The sequence below is a fragment of the Eublepharis macularius genome, chromosome 7 (assembly GCF_028583425.1).
Source record: "Eublepharis macularius isolate TG4126 chromosome 7, MPM_Emac_v1.0, whole genome shotgun sequence".
NCBI classification, from domain to species: domain Eukaryota; kingdom Metazoa; phylum Chordata; class Lepidosauria; order Squamata; family Eublepharidae; genus Eublepharis; species Eublepharis macularius.
The window spans coordinates 12,150,712-12,173,114 of record NC_072796.1 but is presented as its reverse complement, the minus strand read 5'-3'; the positions used below and the strand labels follow the sequence as shown (position 1 = coordinate 12,173,114).

The window sequence follows — 22,403 nt, the reverse complement described above, 5'->3', positions numbered from 1 at the left end:
AACAAACATCATGTTCGGGGGGTTTTCCTGTTTGTGCCCATCTCTACCAGCAACCCTAGGATGTGCACAGCAATATGGCAGTGTCATGCCCCATGCCATTTTAATAACAGGCCTTAGTTCTGCCCTTCCTCCCCATATGGAGGAAGTGTCTGCATGGACATCCCCCCTTCCCTGCATCTCTACCAATTCCACTTTGAACCAGATTAAAATGGGTTTATTTTTAATCCCGTTTAAAGTGGAGAAAACTGGGAACACCACAAACCATGCTCCATCGTATGGACATTCCTCTTTAATGGGGGGGGAGGGTTCCTGGCTTCCCTGCAGGGGGTGAAGATCCTCCTGTGAGCTGTTCTAGGTCCATTTTGGAGGTAGCATCCTTTGTCTAAAGTAACGTAACTGCTGTTTTCCACTTGGCCCTAACATGTAGTACTTGTAAAACAAAACAGAAGGCACCTGACGACTAAGGCCTCTGGCTGCCCATTCATTTCCAGATACCGAGAAGAACAGCGCTTTGCAGTTTCTTTACACCAATGTCCCCTACTTTGAATTTCAGTCGCAATTTATGTGTATGCCTGTGGATCCTGACAGTGCACTGTCCTGCTAGTTTAAGGTTAATATAAAAATACGGTTATGTGTTTCCCACTTCCCCAAGCAGTGATAAGTCCTGGGATGAAATGATCAAGTTTTATTGCCTTTGGATGAGAGAACACCCAAGACATCCTTTTTTGTTAATTCCCTGGCTGCACATCAAACTTGTTAGGCAAACCATAGCAGTAGGCCCATTCATGCTAATCCACACGCCCCAAATCAAAATAATCTCATGTAACTGAACCTCCCTGACCCCACCCCGCTCCCTCCATTCATAAATTTTCTCTAGGAGGAGAAGTACTGCAGTTGTGAGCTTGGAGGAATGAATTTGCTGTGAATGAATTTATCCTATAGGATTCGTGTGATGGGGCCTGAGTTTATGGCAAAAGAATGGTCACCTTTTTTCACAGTTTTAGGTAACTCCTCAGTGGGTCTGGAGTGTCAAAGCCTGGAAGAGGGGACTTCTCCTCTTAGGTGAAGGGAGCGGGCAAGTGTGTATGTGTGAAAAGAAAGTACAGTTTAGATATTGGAAGAGACAAAGAGAGGAGCAGACAGATTTGGCAAATAGTTGGCTAAAGCACCTGCAGGGTTCTCTCTCCCTAATATCTGGCATAGGGTAGTAGATCCGCTGACCAGCAGGAGTACCTCCATGCCCCCACCTGTGATCTATTTGTAATTCTATAAATAAAGTAAATACTCCAGAAATGCTGTAAGTCTCCAGTGTTGTCTCCTCCGAACGGAACCAAGCCAGGGAAGTGCTGCCCCGAGGAGTGTGCCTAACAGTATTCTGTAAGAAAATAAGTAGCGAGTACCCATTTCTGTTGCTCCAAGTGTACAGAATACTCCACACGGAGCAACAGAAATGGTATAATCACCACCACGACCCCGCACTGTTTTTGCATGGGAAAATGATTTGCCCTCTGTGACAGAATTCGAAGTCTGTTTGCACTCTCCTTTTTTAAAAAGAAGCAATTCCCCACAGTTGTGGGGAACACAAGCTGGCTGCATGATGAACTCATTAAAAAGGTAACATTTAGTTCGGCTCTCAGCTTCAGCCTTTTGTCTGCCTTAGGGGGATAATGATCATGACCAGGGCTTTTTTTCAGCTGAAACGCGGTGGAACGGAGTTCCGGAACCTCTTGAAAATGGTCACATGGCCGGTGGCCCCGGTGGCCCCCTGATCTCCAGACAGAGGGGAGTTTAGATTGCCCTCCGCGCAGCGCAGAGGGCAATCTAAACTCCCCTCTGTCTGGAGATCAGGGGGCGGGGTCACCAGCCATGTGACCATTTTCACTGGTGATTTAAACTTTAAAAAACTCCCCCTTTGTTCCAGCTAACCCAAAGTGACATCATTGTGCAGTCCTGAGTTCCACCACCTCTTTTCCCAGAAAAAAAGTCCTGATCATGACTTACAGTATGTTGTTTTGTTGCAATCCAGACATTCTACCGTATTGCATAAGGTCAGAGTATTTTCATCTTCCCCAAGTGCTCCCTGTAAATGGAGTCCAGGCCATCCACTATCGGGTATAGAAGGTGGTACAGCCCCTTATTTTTTCCTCAAGGAGGCCAGTACTGCCAGTTAGGGACACTATTGAACCATTGGCTCAGCCACCATCTGACCTTAACTGGTGTGCATTTTTTCTGGGGGGAAATAGGGTTTGCCCTTCCTTTAGTAATGTTGCCAATCCCAGACTGTGTATTCAGCCTTGGTTAGTAATTGGATGAGATGCCTCCAATGAAGACCAGAGTTGCAGAGGCAGACTGTGGCAAACCACCTCCACTAGTCTCTTGCCATGAAAAGCCCATCGGGGGTCACCATAAGTCAGCTATGACTTGACGGCACTCTCCATCACCACCATTTTTTTCTTATAGGAAATATCAGCCGTCAAGCCCATTCCTATCCAGGGCCATAGAGAGGTAACTCAAGTCCTGTGGCAAAACATTATGTCAGGGCTCTCCCTCGAATGGTAGTCGCAGAGTGAGGGATCCTGTTTCGAATAGCAAAATGAAATGGAGTTTGAAGAGTTAACTCCCCCCCTCCCACTTCCGTGCACAGCACCAAGACAAATCAAGGCTGCACTAGCCTTCCGTTTGCATTTTGTGGATGGATCTCAAATGCATCATCTTCACACGTCATCTTTTCTATTTGTGCTCCTCTTCTCTCTATATTGCAGAAACGAGAATGTGACAAAAGGCTTAGAATGTTGGGGACGGTGTGTTTGTGTGTGTGCATGTGCGTGCGTGCGTGTGCTTGTGCATATTTGCACAGTCCTTGTTAAATTCAATACCTACAATGTAGGTTTCATTCAAAGTAAAATGTCCTGGGGTGAAAATTACTTAGAGCAGTTAAATCTATACGTTAAGAGGATAAAAGCACTCTGCTGAATTTTTATGCCCTCAAATTCTTAGTCCAGCTTTGAGGATGCTTCTGCTTTCTTTGATCCTGACTCATTATAGAGCAGTACTTGTTTAGTCCTCACAAATACTAAAAATGCACAAGCGATTCTATCATGGCTCCTTATGTGCATATAGCAGCTTACATCACTGTGTGTGCCCTCTATCGAGTTAAAAGAGACATCGGAATACTGTCTGAACCTCCAGACACCATTTCTGTGTTCTATATGTGATCTTTTAGAATTCATGGCTCCAAGCCCTGCAGGGCTTGGCTGCAGTCCCAGTTTTGAACATTTAACACAGCTGAGCTAGTGTATGATGTCTATAAATATTAGGTTTACACCAGAACAAAGCTTGAGCTGGTGATTAAGTTGCTGAGCATATCCAAAACTTGTCTGACATGAAGCATTTGTGTTATGTTCTCCCTCATGGGCAATATAAACTGATTAGAGAATTCCAATTAATGCCAGTTTAATCACCTTAATTTATTATTATTATTTTTGCCTTGAGAGAGTCCAAGGAAATAATCTTTCTTTCTTTCTTTCTTTCTTTTTCTTTCTTTTCCTTTTCCTTTTCCTTTTCCTTTTCCTTTTCCTTTTCCTTTTCCTTTTCCTTTTCCTTTCATAATCAAACTCCTTTCCATGATCCAGCTCTTTTCCTTTCCCCTTCCAATGCTCCAACTCCTTCTCGTCCAACATTTCTTCCTAAAACTTGAAGGCAAACTGAAGAACTTTCTTGATGCATGGCTGTTACCACCTCTCTTTTCTATAAGTCTCTGTGATGGCAGTTGCTAGTTAGGGGAAGGGATGTTGAACAAATACAGGGCTTTTTTTGAGGGGCAACACTCCGGGCTGCTGTTCTGGAAGCTCTACGTGATTCCTTCCTCCTTTGGCCCTGTGGGCTCTGCAGAGGAGGCTAAGCTACTTTGAGTTCATTCTGCTTTCTTGAGTGGGGGGAGAGAGAGAGAGAGAGAGAGATGCTGCTCGGTAACTGGTGCTGGCTCTGCAGAGGAGGTTTAGCTGCTTTGAGTTCATTCTACTTTTTTTTCATTCATGAGTGAGAGAGAGAGACAGAGCAAGCAGAGCTGCTGGGGCTGGCTCTCCAAAGGAGGTTAAGCTGCTTTAAGTTCATTCTGCTTTCATTTCATTCAGGGGTTTCTGTGTATGCGTGTGCTGTTTGAGTTCATTCTGTTTTATTTTCATTGGGGGAGTAGGTGGGTCGGGCTATGTGTGTATGTGTGCTGCTTTGAGTTCATTTCAGTGGGGTGGGGCTGTGTGTGTGTGTGTGTGTGTGTGTGTGTGCTGCTTTGAGTTCATTCTGCTTTCTTTTCATGGGGGTGGGTGGGGCTGTGCGTGTGTGTGTGTTGCTTTCATTCTTTTGTTGACTGACGTTGACATTGTTATGGTTCCCACAGCTTTTGAATGCAGATTGGTTCTGTGTTAATTAAATATATCAGTTATGGTTATCAGTTATGGTTATTCCAGTTTTATGTTATGAATGGATAGCTGTGTCCAAGTCACAGAAGGTTTTCATCAATATATTCATCAGCATATAGGTGTTCTTATGTCTTAATAGCTGTAACGCAAATGGTTCTCCCCACCCTCAGCTGATTAACATCACTGAAATTGCAGTTTAAGCTGAGAACATACAGACAAACCCCCAGCAGCCTTGTGACTGCTATGTAATGGATTGAAATTACTGTGAACTACCATTCACATTCAGCCTTGAAACTTACTGGGTGACCTTGGGCTGGTTACATTCTCTTAGCCTAACTAATTCATCAGTTATGGGGATAAAATGCAGCAGGAAGAACCATATAAATCTCCCTGAACTCCTCGGAAGAAGGGAGCTAAAGAGAAAAAGATTGGGGGAGCTACATTTAAGATGAAAAGTTTGGGGAAATATTACTTTCAGGCTAAAGTGTCTCTTGCATAAGCTGTAGAAAAGACCGAGAGTCGAGTAGCACCTATAAGACTAACAAAATTTGTGGTGGGGTATGAGCTTTCATGAGTCACAGCTCACTTCTTCAGATACAGCTAAATGTGAGTCCGTCTGCCTTTATATCTTGGAGACTGGAATGATTTCAGACGCCAAATGACAATAAGCTGGTGAATGACAATAGGAAGCATGATTGGATAGGGTGGGGTATGCAGAGGGCTAGTAGGTGTGGAGAAATCAGCATTGGTAATGAGACAGGAAGCCTAGGTCTCTGTTCAGTCCAGGCAGATGCATTGTCTTGAGTGTTATTATTAGTTGCAATTCAGCAGTCTCTCTCTCTAATCTTCCTTTGAAATACCTCTGCAGGATAACTGCTACTTTTAGATCAGCAACTGAATAACCTGGACGGTTAAAAGTTTAAAATAATGAAGCTCAAGACATACCCATAGGGTCACTATAGGTCGGAGGCAACTTGATGGCAGATAAGACACACCTACTACCCCTCTGCATACCCTACCCTATCACATCACGCCTGCTATTGTCATTCACTGGCTATTGTCATTCAGCATCTGAAATCACTCCACTCTCCAAGATATAAAGACAGATGGACTCACATTCTAGCTGTATCTGAAGAAGTGAGCTGTGACTCACAAAAGCTCATACCCTACCACCAATTCTGTTAGTCTTGTAGGTGCTTCTGGACTCTTGCTCTTTTCTTCTGCTACAGACACACTTACACCACTACCCGTCTTGCATATGTTGAAGTCCTCTACTTCATCTACGTCTTTAGTGATACAGCTCTCCTGTATCACTTAAACTCAAGGTAGATCACACAATTCCAACAGTGCAATAGGAACAATATAAACCATACATCCAACAGTGAAAGCCAGAAAACAAAACACTAAGACAATGTACCGGTATCATAAATACAAGCAAGGCAAAATTGTAGAACAACACAATACGGTTTGTAGTGTAGATGTGACCCATGCAAAATTAGACACTTTTCTCCCAGTCCACAAACTGCCTCCCTCATATGTCATTTCCACAAGCTAAAGCCTTCCCCTTGTGCACAAATGAACTGTTTTGCTTACCCTGCCCCTCCCCTCCTGGCCCTGTGCCTCAGTGCACATGGTGGGGGAGGGGGGGGTAACTGAATTTCCTGCACCCAAAGAGTGGTGGTCAGTGGCGTTTCATCAGATTGGAGGGAGGTTCCAGTAGGGGTGCCACAGGGCTCGGTTTGGGGCCTGTTACTTTTCAATATTTTTATCAATGATCTGGATGAAGGGGTAAATGGGCTACTCAGTCAATTTGCTGATGATACCAAATTGGGAGGAGAGGCGAACACCCAAGAAGATAGAGTTAAAATTCCACAAGACCTGAATACTCTGGAGAAGTGGGTGATTGTGAACAGGATGCAATTCAAAATAGATAAGTGCACAGTATTCCATCTGGGCCACAAAAATGTGAAACACAAATACATGATGGGGGATACACTTCTGGGTAGTAGTGTATGTGAAAGAGATCTTGGAGTAAGAGTGGACTGTAAACTAAATATGAGCAGTCAGTGTGATGTGGTGGCGAAAAAGGCAAAACTCAGTCTTGGGTTGTATCAAAAGGGCCATTGCATCGAAATCGCAGGAGGTCATAGCCCCTCTCTATAGTGCCTTGGTCAGGCCGCACCAGGAGTATTGTGTGTAGTTCTGGAGGCCTCACTTCAAAAAGGATGTGGCCAAAATCGAGAGGGTGCAGAGGAGAGCGACGAGAATGATCAGGGGTCTGGAGACTGACCTCTACGAGGAAAGGCTGAGGGCCTTGGGAATGTTTAGTTTGGAGAAGAGGAGGTTGAGGGGGGACATGATTGCTCTCTTTAAATATTTGAAAGGCTGTCATTTGGAGGAGGGCAAGGAGCTGTTCCAGTTGGCAGCAGAGGATAGGACCTGAAGCAACGGGCTTAAATACAGGCAGAAAGGTACTGGCTGGATATTAAGAAGAACTTTTTCACGGTCAGAGTAGTTCAAAGGTGGAATCAGCTGCCCAGGGAGGTGGTGAGCTCCCCCTCACTGGCAGTTTTCAAGAAGAGGCTGGATGAATATTTTTCAGAGATGCTTTAGGCTGATCCTGCATTGGGCAGGGGGCTGGACTAGATGGTCTGTATGGCCCCTTCCAACTCTGTGATTCTGTGGTTGTGCAAAGGGTTGGACCAGATGACCGTAGAGGTCCCTTCCAATCCTACGATTCTATGATTCTAAATGTTCCCCCCGTCTTTGGGGGCATTGGGAGGGTGGGGGTGTAGAGGAAATGTGGTGGGAAATCCAGACGCTTCTTTGAGTGTAAACCTGTGATTCTTTACATTTAATCATCTACCACCTGCCAAGTATGCAGTGTTCTCCATGAATGCCCCACCCGCAAGCCACAAGTTTAAAAAAATTAGGACATGAAACTGGCATTCTGGACAAGGCAACTTAATGCATGCAGCTGTATTCATCTGATACAATCCACAGATCTCAGGCATACTTTCCATGAGACGCTTGAGCCTGATATCCGTTGGCCAGCTCCTTAATGTTAGGCTTGATTCATGTTTTCTGCATGCCGTCTTGTTAAAGGCCCAATGGGTCAGGGTGGGGGGAGGGATCTGAGATTTATCCTGGTGTGCATTTATAAAATGTCTCTCCTCCACTGGTTGTCAGGAGCCATTGCAAGGAGGGACAAGGGGATCCCTTAGATCTCATTGGCCCACATTCTGAATGTCCACCAAGATTCGTCCCTGAAGATGAAAATGCAAATATATGTTCCCCATTAAGAATTACTGGTCTAAGCCCAAATAAACATGTAAGAAAGCTCCCTTTGATGCGTCCCTAACAGCAACCGTTAGGGAGCCAGTTTGGTGTAGTGGTTAAGTACGGCAGGACTCTAATCTGGAGAACCGGGTTTGATTCCCCACTTCTCCACTTGAAGCCAACTGAGTGAGCTTGGGCTAGTCACGGCTCTCTGGAGCTCTCAGATCCCCACCCACCTCACAGGGTGTTTTGTTGTGGGCAGGGCTTTTTTTCTGGGAAATGAGGTGGTGGAACTCAGTGGGTTGTCCTCGGAGAAAATGATCACATGGCTGGTGTCCCCGCCCCCTGATCTCCAGACGGAGGGGAGTTGAGATTGAGCGGCGTGGAGGGCAATCTCAACTCCCCTCTGTCTGGAGATTGGGGCGGGGCCACCAGCCATGTGATCATTTTCAGGAGGTTCCGGAACTCCGTTCCACTGCATTCCAGCTGAAAAAAAGCCCTGGTTGTGGGGATAATAATGACATACTTTGTAAACCTCTCTGAGGGTGCATTAAGTTGTCCTGAACGGCGGTATATAAATCAAATGTTATTATATTATTATTATAGCTGGTGCCCCATTCCTACAGTGGCTGCTGCCCAGTTGTAATCCAATACACTAACCATTTCACACTTACTGTGATGTGCAGCCACAGTTTGTTTTTGCATGCTGCATGAGATGCAGTCTGCCCATGAGAACTGAAAGCACAAAATGGGTGCCTTGTGCACGTTACAGGTTCACCTGGTTATTTGCACGCCCAGTTAATCGTTCTGTGCTAAAGTCTCAGGCAGCCAGCTAAAAGAAAGACGGATCCATGAAGCAGAACATGCAGAAGTGTTGACGGGAATGTTTTAGGTCACTTGTGGAGGCCTTGGGTTACTGCTCCAGGTTTCCCTCTTTCCATGCTGTATGCCAAGCAGCTGTCATCATCATCCCCCAGCCTTTTCCATGCCAGTGTCTGATATCAGGCAGTCGTTTTCAGGGAAGAGAGAAAAGTATGAGCAGATGCCCTGGGCAGCCTAAAACCTGCTCCTAAGGTCAGCCGGGAGAACATCTGTTCAAACAGCAGAGTAAGGGAAAATGTGATCACATTGTGTCCTGCTGTTTTGGCTGTATCTTGTCGCCGGATTCTCGATACAACGGCAGGGGCAGAGTGTGCCTGCAGCTATTAAACAGAGAGGAACGCAAAGACAGAGAGAGCACGTGTAAACAAGCTATCCTTATCAATACGAGATGAAGGATTGATGGGAGTCCTCCGCACACTGAGCCCTCCTTTCCCTTTGCCACAGCTCCAGGATGTGGTGTTTTGAAACGGCACTGAAATCTAACAAAAATGCCACTTTTAAAAAACATCTTGCAGATACTGAGATAAACTAAGAGGGGATTGGCAGTAGCCTAGCCCACAACATATGCTGTGTACCTCTACGCCAGTACTCTTTGTATTTGATTTCCTTTGTTTGATTATATAATAATAACAATGCTAACAAAGGGTAAACAACAAGGAGTATACCTGGTTACTAACAGGGCTTTTTTCAGCTGGAACACGGTGGAACGGAGTTCCGGCACCTCTTGAAAATGGTCACATGGCTGGTGGCCCCGCCCCCTGATCTCCAGACAGAGGGGAGTTGAGATTGCCCTCCGCGCCGAGCGGTGCGGAGGGCAATCTCAACTCCCCTCTGTCTGGAGATCAGGGGGCGGGGCCACCAGCCATGTGACCATTTGCTCCGAGGGCAACCTACTGAGTTCCACCACCTCTTTTCCCAGAAAAAAAGCCCTGGTTACTAATATCAATAAGACTCCCTCAACGGATTTCACCACACAGTCAATAAACAACAATTCAATATCACTATATTCAAAGTGCAGTAAGTACTCTGTATAAACAAGTTAAACAGTCATAACAGCATAAATACATTCAGAATAAACACTTCATTAAATATACAATTGGGTTAGTTAGTGGTGTTATTGGATGCTTAGGTGGATCTTTTGAACGTTTATTTTTTGAATTTAGGAAATAATATTGCCCTTGAGAAAACACCACGGATGCGGCCGACTGTCTGTAGGGCGTGATTATTTGAGCATGAATATTTATTCCAGAAGTAGCAACTATCCATTGAGGAAATTGTTTATGGACTGGCACTGCACTTTATGACCTATAAGCTTTCACACAATTGTACCTCATCGCTCCAAGGGAAGATGTTTACAAGTGATTTTGGACTGTGATTATACTTGAATCTATTGATTTGGAAACGTTACTCGGATATTGTTCCATCTCTTTTGTATCGGCTGTTGTATATATGCAATTGTATATTTAATGGAAGTGTTTATTCTGAATGTATTTATGCTGTTATGACTGTTTAACTTGTTTATACAGAGCACTTATTGCACTTTGAATATAGTGATATTGAATTGTTGTTTATTGACTGTGTGGAGAAATCCATTGGGGGAGTCTTATTGCTATATATAATAACAACAACAACATTCGGTTTATATACCACCCTTCAGGACAACAGTCAGTGATTGGCAGCAACAGGAGGTGCTACTAGACTCGAATCTCATAGAAGCGTGATATATTTTATGCTGCTTCAATGTATCTGGTCTTTCTGGATAAATTAAGCACATTTTTGGACTGCCTTTCGACTCAATAATAATAACATTTGATTTATATATCACCTTTCAGGACCACTTAATGCCCACTCAGAGCAGTTTACAAAGTGTGTTATTATTATCCCCTCGGCAATCATCCTGTGGGGTAGGTGGGGCTGAGAGAGCTCTGAAAGAGCTGTGACTGACCCAGGTCACCCAGCTGGCTTCAAAAGTGGAGGAGTGGGGAATCAAACCCGGTTCTCCAGATTAGAGTTCTGCCGCTCTTAACCACTAAACAAAACTGGCTCAGACAGTGCTACTGTTTTATGAATGCTGCCCTTGCTTATTCAAGCATTGGCAGGAATTATTGTCAAGTCTTAATTATTTGAAAAGCAGCCTGAAGATCTCAGTTTAACACCAAGCTCATCAGGGTTTGGGAGTGAAGCAATATTTGGGGTTTGTGAGGGTAAAAGAGAGGACTCCTGTGTAGGCTGCCCTGATCCAGCTGTTGCTTCATAAGGCAATGGGGTGGGGGAAGACTAGAAAAATAGGCCTTGTGGTAACACTGTAATGTCACTTCCAGGGCAAAACTCTTCCCTCAGGCTCCTTAGGGTGAAGGAAGGCTTCCTGCTTGGTTAAGCAGAGTGGTTAGATGAAGCAGGATGCCCCCCAAATGTAACTGTTCCTCTGAACCATTTTCTAGCTGGTCTGCTGGCAACTGGAGTGAGTGCAGTTTGACATGTGGAGGAGGAGAGCGATATCGGCATGTCCGCTGTATGCAGAGAATTCAGTACAAGCCAGAATGGGTGTCAGATTCTCTTTGTCGATACTCTGCCCCGGTCACCAGGGAGCTGTGCAACACCCAAAACTGTCCACCTACCTGGAGTGCTGGGCCCTGGTCTGAGGTAAATCCAATTTGCAGATGTCTTCTTCAGCTAGTAGAATGTTTTGAACAAGGTATTTAGACTGGCATCTCTTTGTTAGCTTACCTTAGCCGCTGGTATGGAAACCACCCCTTAGGTCTCAATCTGACTTTTTTTAAAAAAACAGAAAAGCTTGACTGTTATCCCTGAGGGGCCCATGGTTGATGGAAGCATTCACCAGAAGCTCTAGAGTAAAACCATAGAGTTTCTGGTGAATTCCAGAGCATCATGATGACATCACTTCTGAGCTTGCCTCCCATAACCTCCCCACCCCCTGTCTCCCATCAGACAGCAGACACTAGCTGGCTACCCTAATCCGGCATGCTGTTTTTTCCCCTTATGTACACAGACCTTTGAGGAACATTGAAACTGTAATTTCCCCTCCATCCCATACTAATACGTGCAGAGTAATATTACATCATATTTCTAAACATGTAGGTTGGCTTTAATGGCCACTTTACACATTTATTAAATTTGCAAAACTGCATCCTGCTAACATCATTCATTTATGTGTGTTTCTTCCCCTCCACTTCTGGAAAACATTAACCGCTGAATGCTTTATTTTTCCTGCTTTCTCAGTGTTCTAGAAGTTGTGGAAAAGGGTGGAGAAAGAGAGTAGTCCTATGCAAAAGCTCCAGTTCCTCTCTCTGGCCTCAGATTTTGCCTGACTCAGCCTGTATAGCAGAACTGAAACCGAAAATGCAAGAAACCTGCCTCCTTAAGCGATGCCATAAACCCAAGAAGCTGCAATGGTTTGTTTCTGAATGGTCTGAGGTAAGCAAATACTATTCCGGTTGCCTTCCTATGAATTTCAGTATTTCTGTTAGAAGACACAGAGTCTCTCTACACAAGACATATTACACAGGGATGTTCAAATGTAGGGAGGTGCAATGTTAGCCGGGAACCATAGTTTAAAAAGACAGAGCCAGCAGAGATCGCTCCTTAAACAGTTTGTTAATTTCATCTTCCCCATGAAGATGAAATTAACAAACCCTCTGAGGAGCGATCTCCACCAGCTCTGTCTTTTAAAACTACCCTTCCTGGCTAACATTGCATCTCCCTACAATTGAGCATTCCTGTGTAAGACGCCTTGTGTAGAGAGACTCACATTTACAAGCTTGCCCAAGAGAAGACAGCCATGACGTTCTTAGACCAATGGGGTTGCTCTGGCAGTAGCCGTGTTGCGATCCATTCAGATGTGCCCATTCCACTAAAGTATTTTATGCTAAAATATTGTCATGGATTTGTCTTTTTTTCCCCTTTCTCGTTCCTCCTCTTTTTAGTGTTCTGTCACTTGTGGAAAGGGAGTACAGAGAAGAACTCTGAACTGTGCAGAGAAATATGTTTCTGGAAAGTACAGGGAACTGGCTCCTAAGAAGTGTTCCCACCTACAGAAACCCAGCACCAACTTGGAAACAGCCTGCATCTTAAACCTGTGCCCCAGGCACCCTGTGTACTTGCCAATAAGCCAGAGCAGCTGGATCTCCTCTCCTTGGTCTCAGGTAAGACGCACTGCCCGCTTTGAAATCTGTAAAGCTACATGTTACAAAGTCCTTCTGCTTGCTGGTGGCTGACACAAGGACTGCCAAGTGGGCCTTGGAGGCCACCTGGAATTATAACTGATTTCCAGACAGCAGAGATCAAGTTTGGTTTAGTGATTAAGAGCGGCAGGACTCTAATCTGGAGAACCAGGTTTGATTCCCCACTCCTCCACTTGAAGCCAGCTGGGTGACCTTGGGTCAGCCACAGCTCCCTCAGAGCTCTCTCAGTCCCACCCACCTCACAGGATGTTTGTTGTGTGGGTAATAATAACATACTTTGTAAACTGCTCTGAGTGGGTGTTAAATTGTCCTGAAAGGCTGTATATAAATCGTATGTTGTGGTGAGGAGGAGGATGCTGCTGCTACTGCTGCTGATGATGATCCACCAATGAGGCATCCCTAACGTTGTTATGGATGCGGGACATGTGTTCTAAAAGTCTAGTCCTCAAAGGTCTGGTTGTACTGCCCACATACAATTTTGGACAAGCAAAGAATGGCCGTTTCTGCTAAGCACAGTAGAAGCAAAAGAGGAAATTTCCACAGAAACGTAAGCACTCAATGTGCAAGCCGTAGTAATAAATAATTAAACAATTTTTCAAAAGTGCAAGTGCCTCTTATTTCTTTAGCCAATATAATCATACATACAAATCCAATTCACAAATATACAAATTCATCAACGGCGCAGTACAACACTACAATTCCAGGTGCAATACAATTGAAATTCAGTTTCTTTCTTCATGTCTTCTTTCTTCCGGAAGAGAATATGCGTACCTACTAACCAGGAGGAGAGAGAAATGTGTTGGTGATGTTTATCCGTGGGGTGACTATGGCACGCTCCTGAAGAAGGTGGCACGAAATCTGCGTTCGTAGCCGGCCCCAGATTGAGCGTGGTGTTATCTACTCTCCAATCCGGATTTTTTATCACCATTGGGAAGAATTGGAGAGAAATTAGCAAGGAGAGAAAAAGGAATAAACACGAAGAAAGAAACTGAATTTCAATTGTATTGCACCTGGAATTGTAGTGTTGTACTGCGCCGTTGATGAATTTGTATATTTGTGAATTGGATTTGTATGTATGATTATATTAGCTAAAGAAATAAGAGGCACTTGCACTTTTGAAAAATTGTTTAATTATTTATTACTATGGCTTGCACATTGAGTGCTTACGTTTCTGTGGAAATTTCCTCTTTTGCTTCTACTACACATACAATTTTGGGCAGCAACAAATGATCATATATACAACCCCAGTAGACTGACAAGTAGTAAACTGTTTCAAAATAATAGGACGACCACCCAGCACCACACTGATCCTATTTCCAGTTAGTGCCAACGGGCATAGGCAGCCATGGCCCCATTTGTCATGCCCTGATGGTGCATTCCAAATGGGGATGTTACCCCGAAGATCCGAATGAACAATAAAGTCTTTGATGTTTCTTGTTCTGCGGAAAGCTACCAGGGGCCCTGTCGAACAACCAGGCACCTCCCTCAACAATGGCCAATATTTGAAAATCACATGTCAAATATGATTGGCTCTAGAGATGAAGTCTAAAGCCCAACGAATCCTCTCAGACGGCTGTTTAGGTTTGGGACGAAACAAATTTTCTCTAGGAACCGAGTCAGCTCTAAAGCGTGCTTTTTGTAACACCCCAAGAGGGTATCCCCTATTTACAAAGGACTGAAGTAAATTTTTTGGTTCACTGGCATAGTCCCCTGGATCGGATGCGTTCCGTTTAAGACGGAGTAATTGTCCAAACAGGATGTTAGCTTTAAGAGTATAAGGATGACAGGAGTCAAAGGCTAAATAAGAATTACGGTTGGTGGGTTTTTTGTAGGGTTTAACCCCCAAAGTATTATCGGGCTGCCTGTATACTGTCAGATCCCAAAAATCTATATGATTGCTATCACTGATCCACGTAAATTGGATGTTTGGGTCCAAGGAGTTAAACCAATTCCCAAAAGCGGTGACATCCTCCACACCCGAAATAATAAAAAATAAATCATCAATGAACCTATAATAAACCCTTATGTTAGAAAAATATGGATTAACCGAACTGTTAAACACCTTGGTCTCCTCCAGCTGAGACATGTACAAATTTGCCACGCTCGGGGCAGTGGCACACCCCATGGCGACCCCCTTAGTCTGAAAATAAAATTGATCCTTAAAACGAAAATAATTCTTTTCTACCACTAAGTCAAACAACTGTAACAAAAATTCAGAAGGGGGTTCTGGGGACGGGTGGGATCTCAGAGTGGACTCAACCACCAAACAGGCCCCGTCATGGGGGATGGATGTGTATAGGGCATTTACATCCATGGTGAGTGGTGCAGTTGGGATCCTGACCAAACTGGGATGATGGCTAGAGGAGAGCCTGCTGGCCCCCACGAACAGCCAACCATGAACATGTTCGTGAACAGGGCCATGTTCGTGGTTGTTCGTGAGTCCCTGTTCATGGATGGCAATGAACAACGAACATCATGTTCGGGGGGGGGGGGGCGGGTTCTGTTCCTGCCCATCTCTAGTTGTAATCTGCTCTGAGCCTGCTTGTGGAGTAAGCAGACTATAAATCTAATTAAATAAATAAATAACCTCTGTGTTCAAAGGCAGTGCCAGCAGATATTGGCGATAAAGAGGGAAAGGCTGTTGTTTCGTGGCCTGTGTATGGGCTTTGGGACATTACCCGAATGGTCACTGCTGGGAATAGGATGCTACATTCAATGTAAGAAAAGCCCAGCTGAATGAGACCAATGGCTCATTTTCTTCAGCATCCTGCTTCTTTTCAGTATCTAACCCAATGCCCACAAAAGGGACCACAAGAGAGGATACAGAAGCCCATGCAATTTTCTATGAATCTGAAGTGCCAGATGATGGGGCCTTGGTGTTGATGCTTTCAGTCTTGTGCTCTTACAGAGCCCCCTGCTCAAACTTCACGTCTGCCCTGAATGCACAGTCTCGGCTTCATCCCTACCTCATGCATAATAGGGAAGAAACATGGGACCCAGCTTCTAAAGGTTTTGTAAGGATTACTGCTCTGAACGCCTTGTTGTTAGGACCAGTTCACACATTACAAAGTCCTCATCCCGCCCTGTGTCTGTCTTTCCCATCAGACATTCCGCACACGTTGGATAATGCACTTCCAATCCTTTTTATAGATCATTTGGAACAGATTTTTTTGTGTGCAGAACAAAAAATCCACCTCAAACGATTGATAAAGTGCATTGAAAGTGCATTATCCAACGTGTGCGGAATCAGACATGTACTGACTGAGAGCGGAACTACAAGTGACAAAAGGCACAGGTTGGACACTTGTAAGCTTCCCTCAAGTTTTGATGGGAAATGTAGGCAGCTTGGCGGAATGTTGGACAAGTGACAGTTGAAAAGTCCATTGGACAGCCGTCAGAGAGCCAAGCTGCGAGACCAGGATGCCTACATTTCCCATCAAAACTTGAGGGAAGCTGACAAGTATCCAGCCTGTGCCTTTTGTCACTTGTAGTTCCACTCTCAGAGTCCTGTTCTTGGACCAATCCCATGGAGTGCCTGTGTGTATCTGGGAATTAAGTTCCAAGCACAGAACTCCCAAAGCACATCTGAATGAAAAGGGGTCGAGAGAGACACAGGGTTGGGGAGGACACAAGGACTTTGCAATGTGTGAAGTGGCCCTTAGCTAAATGGTGTTGTTATTACTTCACTCTTTCACATGAGTATCACGCAGGCTATGATGTTTTAGGAGACTAGATTGGCCTGGGAGTTAAGAAAAGAAAGTTGTTACAGCTCTCTCTCTCTTGTTTACTTACTGAGGAAGCTTTCTTGTTTTGTTAAAGCTTATTAACAGATTCTTAATGCCTGTGTATGTTTCATACTAATGGACCACTTAACATTCATTGAAAAAAAATGTTGTAGATCGGTTTAACGCAGGAGTTCTCTGGGAAACTACTCATGACATAGCAACCAACGAGCTCCCCCACAAGAGAGTTTTAGGTTACACCTTAATCTGTTAAAAGTGATCAATTGCTTGTGAGCATTTTCACACCTTGCCAGCCTAAGTGCTTGAGAGGCTTGTAAAGACCCAATGGCTTGGTGCCCACAGAGGTTTATTCTTGGACTGGCCTCACCATTTGACCACCTGATTTATTTATTGAAAATATTTATCTACCTTCCTTTCTTCTGGGTATCTCAAGACCCTGGTTCTGAGCTGGGCTGCTGAAGTTTCTAATGACCGGTCATTCTAAAGTGTCAAAGAGTTACATTAAATATAAAATGGTTGAACAGAGGGGGCCATAAACTCATTTAGGGGCTGCTTTGAGTGAGCTACTCTCTGTAAACCCTTCTCCCCTCTGCTGCAGAGAAAGAGGATAACTGCAACGAGCATTGTCAGGATTATTGTGAGAAATGTGAAGCACTGTTCAAAAATGCATCATCACCATCATCATCAATAATCATGATCATGATAATGATCAGGGGTTTTTTTCTGGGAAAAGAGGTGGTGGAACTCAGGACTGCACAATGACGTCACTTTGGGTTAGTTGAAACGGGGCGGGGGGGGTTTAAAAGTTTAAATTGCCCTCGGCAAAAATGGTCACATGGCTGTGGCCCCGCCCCCTGATCTCCAGACAGAGGGGAGTTGAGATTGCCCGCCGCGCCGCTTGGCGGCGCGGAGGGCAATCTCAACTCCCCTCTGTCTGGAGATCAGGGGGCGGGGCCACAGCCATGTGACCATTTTCAAGAGGTGCTGGAACTCCGTTCCACTGCGTTCCCACTGAAAAAAAGCCCTGATAATGATAATAATAATATTGTGTCTAGGTAGTTCTGTGTTGTCTAATGTCAGCCCTATAATTGCGTGTGCATTTCTTCAACTCTGTATTGGATTCTTGCTAATGTTATATCTTTGTAAACATGCATTTATTTATCCTATGGTATTGTTTATTGAAATGTCCTTGATACCAACTGTACTAATCTCACACCGTGTAATCCGCCTTAAGTTTCGGTGAGAAAGACAGACTATAAATTACATAAATAAATAATAAATTAATGATTTTAAAAGGTTGGATCCTGCAGACCCATTCCGCACATACAAATGCTTTCCTCCAGTGGAAGAAGTCTTCCCTTGTGTCTTGTGAAGGGAAGGCTCCTTCTCCCAGAGAGAAGCACTTCTGAATCATAGAATTATAGGGTTGGAAGGTACCTCTAGGGTCATCTAGCCCAACCCCCTGCACAATGCAGGAACTTCACAACTACCCCTCCAACTGCCCCAGTGACCCCTGCTCCATGCCCCAAAAACAGAATGGATCCACTGGTTCCAACCCAGTGTAATCGCTGTGCTATAAAGGACCACTCCGAACACAGTGCCAGCCTTATGAGCTACACCTGTCCCTAGATTATGTCACAAGCAACACAGCCTGGTTGGGGGTGGAGAGCTACACTAGGGCTGCCATAGCAGATAACTCCCCTCCCTCTGGGTCGGTGTTCCTGCTGCCACTTGATGGCGCAGCAAAAGCAAAATGGGCAGGAAAAAACCGACATCATGCAACTCCATGATACCACTTCCGGTCTCATATGCGGAAGTGATGTCATGGTGTTGCACAGCACTCTAGGAATTTCTCATATCTCTGTGGTAAGAAGTATAGAAATCTGGGGAAATCTGAAAGCGTTCCGATGGCCTATGAAAGAGCTTTATGTCTTATTTGACGTTAATCGTTCAGTGTGCAGAGGCTGCTGGAATAAAATCTGGGTTTAGGCCGCTCTCCTCTTTGAAGAGGCATTGGTAAAAGCAGCAGAGAGTGTGGTCTGATGTATAGCCTGAGATTCCCAAGAGCCTTGTGTTCTGTTCAATGAGGAGTTGGGGTAACTCACTAAGTTTCTTTTTCCTACCAGTGCACAGCAACTTGTGGAGGGGGCATGCAAGTGCGATCCGTTCAGTGCCTAGCCAATGGGAGGTTGGCCACTGGTTGTCTCCTACACCAAAAGCCCATCGCCTCACAAGCCTGCAACACCAACTTCTGCCCTCTTCCAGAAACAAAAGGTAAATCCAGATCCTGTTTTCCTTTCCCGGCTTCAAAATCGGTCCTTAAAAGGTCTTGCAGAATGCTCCTGTGTCTTCAAAGGCAATCCGGTGGTCTGCACTCTGCAGTTTCATCAAAGAAGCATTAGAGAATTAAATGCACATTCATTTAAAAACAATAGGCAAATTAAAATGTTCAGATATTGAAAAAGTGCTGAAGTGCAGAAGCTGACTTGAGGGATATAAATGTTTTCATAAATAAAATAAGAGGAAAGTAGGGTAACGGCACCACTGGTTCTAAGCCAAATGAGAACCAAGCTACAAGTGATGCCTTACACAGGTTGGACACTTGTCAGCTTACCTCAAGTTTTGATGGGAAATGTAGGCGTCCTGGTTTTACAGCTTGGCTCTCCATTACACCTGCAAGACTAGGATGCCTACATTTCCCATCAAAACTTGAGGGAAGCTGACAAGGGTCCAACCTGTGTCAGGCGTCACTTGTAGCTTGGCTCTGAGAGTGTTGTCCATAACAGCTTCTCCTGAAGAAAGGAATGAGAATGAATATTGGACCAGTGGAGGTGCTTCTACGGGGGGGCACACTAGTGATATCACAGCCAAGCTCTGCTATAATAATTAACAATTAATTGAATGCTGATAGACCTACTACAAGCAGTGATTTCTTGTGTGTCTGCTGTAAGCAGTTACAATTGCTTAGTAAGTTTGAGAAGCTGTGTTTAATTATATTGAGTACCGAAGGCAAGAGTTCAGAGCTTTGTCTCAAAGATAACGGTACAGGCTAACATTGTGGTTTGCCAGATACATTCAGGCAGAAAGGAATTCTTGAAAAGTAACATATTCAGACAATGGCTTATTCTGTAGGATCACTCCTGTGCAATGTAATATGAGCTGACTTTGCTCTAAAGAAGGTGACATGCGTACTAAAATGTCTAACTGCGACAAACTATGAACCAATCATATTGTAATTAGCAGGGCTTTTTTTCTGGGAAAAGAGGTGGCGGAACTCAGTGGGTTGCCCTCAGAAAATGGTCACATGGCCGGTGGCCCTGCCCCCTGATCTCCAGACAGAGGGGAGTTTAGATTGCCCTCCGTGCCCTCAACTCCCCTCTGTCTGGAGATCAGGAGGTGGGGCCACCGGCCATGTGACCATTTTCAAGAGGTTCCAGAACTCCGTTCCCCCGCATTCCAGCTGAAAAAAGCACTGGTAATTAGGTACAATGATGTTGTGATGTCATAATTGTTATAAAAACTCTGCTGCTCAAGGGAGGAACCAATTAAAGTTCTATAGACCACTCGCTCCTCTCCAGCTCTTTGTGTCTAATTGGGCACAAACAGGCACAGAGAGTTAGCTTTTTTCAGGCACAACACTAGTAAAATTATGTATATCTGGATGCCATATCATTTTCTAACAACGTTAACACCGCAATATTGGCTTTCTATTACTTCTCATTTTCCAGAGGCCTTCTGCAAAGATTACTTTAATTGGTGCCACTTGGTTCCCCAGCACGGTGTTTGCAATCATAGTTTCTACGGTAAACAATGCTGCAGGTCTTGTATCAACTCCAATTTGTGAGACTTGGTTCTTCGATGCAAAGGCATCGTTTCGAGTGTAAAATGAGCTGCGTATTCTAACTCGGCCCATTGAAGATAGGAGTCTTGACCGTGACTGCAGTTTGCTCCAAAAGCATTTTTCCCCCCATTAATCGACTGAGCCTGGACACCAGGACTACCCATGCGTCTCAGATCCTTCTCAGTATTCTCAAGGCATCCACGGTGCTGATATCTGAGGCATACCTTGTTCAGAAGTCATGTGGAGAGAAAGGGCTCACAATGAACAGCACAGTGTTCAGAGTTTAAAACTCACGGAAAAGGTGATTCTTGTGAAGCGGGCACCTTCTTTCGGGAGGGTCTTGAACAGTCTGGAGGAAGACTACCTGAGGCCAGCATCACAGAGATCAGCAGAGCCCATGAGAAGCCTTTTTTACCTCAGTTATCACTGCGGAAAATGGAGGCAATGTTAACAAGCCCTTCGGGCACAACTCACGGGAGCTGCTCGTGCCCCTGCCCCGATAAAACAAAGGGAACTGCCCTAGAGCCCTGCAGTGGGGCTCGTGCAAAAGAACTTCTCAAGGCATGGAATATTTATGACTTCTCACTGGCATCCTCTTGCACAGCTGTGGGAACCAGCACTGCAGGCTCCTGAATGAGCTCCGTTGACGGAAAGGGGGCCAGCAGAAGGGCGCTACTCTGCTCCCCAGGAGCTCCTGTCCATTTCGAAAGGAACTCGCATGGAAATCCCCAGCAGATTGTTCACCTGCCGCTGCATGCCAGTCACCTTAGTCATGCAATTCCTAAATTCCCCATGAAAACGAATACTGTAATGGAGTACAGCGGCTGAAACATACTTGAGGTTCATTTGCCTGTTTTTTTTTAATGTCCTAAGTTAGTTATATCTATTAGCTTTTAATGAATATGAGCCGGGGAAACAAGCCTCAGGGTGCCTTTCTCAACTTCTGTGTTGGCAATAAGATACTGTATATTTCTTCTTTTCAAACAGGCAATCTTATTTAAACATCCCTGTTTTATGCTTTTCTGTTAAGTATAAAATCTGTGTCCTGCCTCCAGTGGCTGATAATACCAAAATGCTGTTTTGCTTGTATTTAAATGTAAGGTACTTTCACACTAGATTCCAGCACTGTAGACACATGAATAATAAACTTTTTTTTTTTTGCATTTCAGTAGCTATTCAGATCAACTGGAAATATTTTACATCTTTAGAAGCTGCAGGAAAAGCCAACTTCAGGGGCTGTGTGTGTTTTGCAACTGGGTTGGGAAGGAAGTCGTGGTATAGAGCACAGAATGTTCACTTCCTAGAATCAGTCTTGTTTTCATTAAACATCATAAGTGTCTAGTCCTCGTGGCTGCAAATAGAGGATTGGAAAGCATATGAGCCACACCAGATGAAATATCAGATGGCAAAGCAATTGCTGAGTAAGATTTCCAGTGTTTGGGGTGAGGCTTCAGCGCCCAACATAGCTGGTTGTGACCCCAACTAGCAAAAGCAGAATAAAGCTGTAATATGGTTTAATCAACAGAAAACACACTTGGATTCAGTGGGACTTCTTTTCAAGTAAAAATTTGCACTGCAAATGCTACACAGTAAGGGAAATCATACAAATGCGCATTATTTGCATAATGTACACAGTCAAAAATTGGACTTTTCTTTGTGCAGTCCCCCCCCCCCTCATTTTTCAAGCATAAAAACATGCACAGCCCTGACAATAATGTGCTCTGCAATTTCAAGAGTGGTGCTTACTTAAGACTTTCTGGTGCTGTCGCTCCAAACGGGAACGCAACTATTTATGTTACCTGAAGTTAATAAATTTTTTATTTGTTTCTCTGCTGTCTCATCAATTATTTCAGTAATGTTCAAAGGCCTTGTTAAAAGCTTGTACTTCCTAATCTCAGTTCTGAATGTCAACAGCTGGTTGTCCAATATTATTACTTATTTCTTGCCATGCTTACTGCCTCTTGCCTGTCAATCATAAGTCAATCATAAGCCTGCCACCAGGATTATGTCACACTCGAGCATGGCCAACAAACAGAAG

The 22,403-nt window shown here is 44.5% G+C and overlaps 1 protein-coding gene across 1 annotated transcript in view; it reads left to right on the top strand.

Moving 5' to 3' along the window:
• Window positions 1–22,193, top strand: part of ADAMTS16 (ADAM metallopeptidase with thrombospondin type 1 motif 16) — a 118,047-nt gene extending 95,854 nt beyond the window's left edge. The window contains exons 19-23 of the mRNA XM_054984903.1: window positions 11,021–11,222; window positions 11,820–12,014; window positions 12,524–12,742; window positions 18,651–18,798; window positions 20,253–22,193. Coding sequence (XP_054840878.1) covers window positions 11,021–11,222; window positions 11,820–12,014; window positions 12,524–12,742; window positions 18,651–18,798; window positions 20,253–20,368 — 880 coding nt within the window. The 3' untranslated portion in view covers window positions 20,369–22,193. The remainder of the gene's footprint in view (window positions 1–11,020; window positions 11,223–11,819; window positions 12,015–12,523; window positions 12,743–18,650; window positions 18,799–20,252) is intronic.
• The last annotated feature ends 210 nt before the right edge of the window (window positions 22,194–22,403 follow it).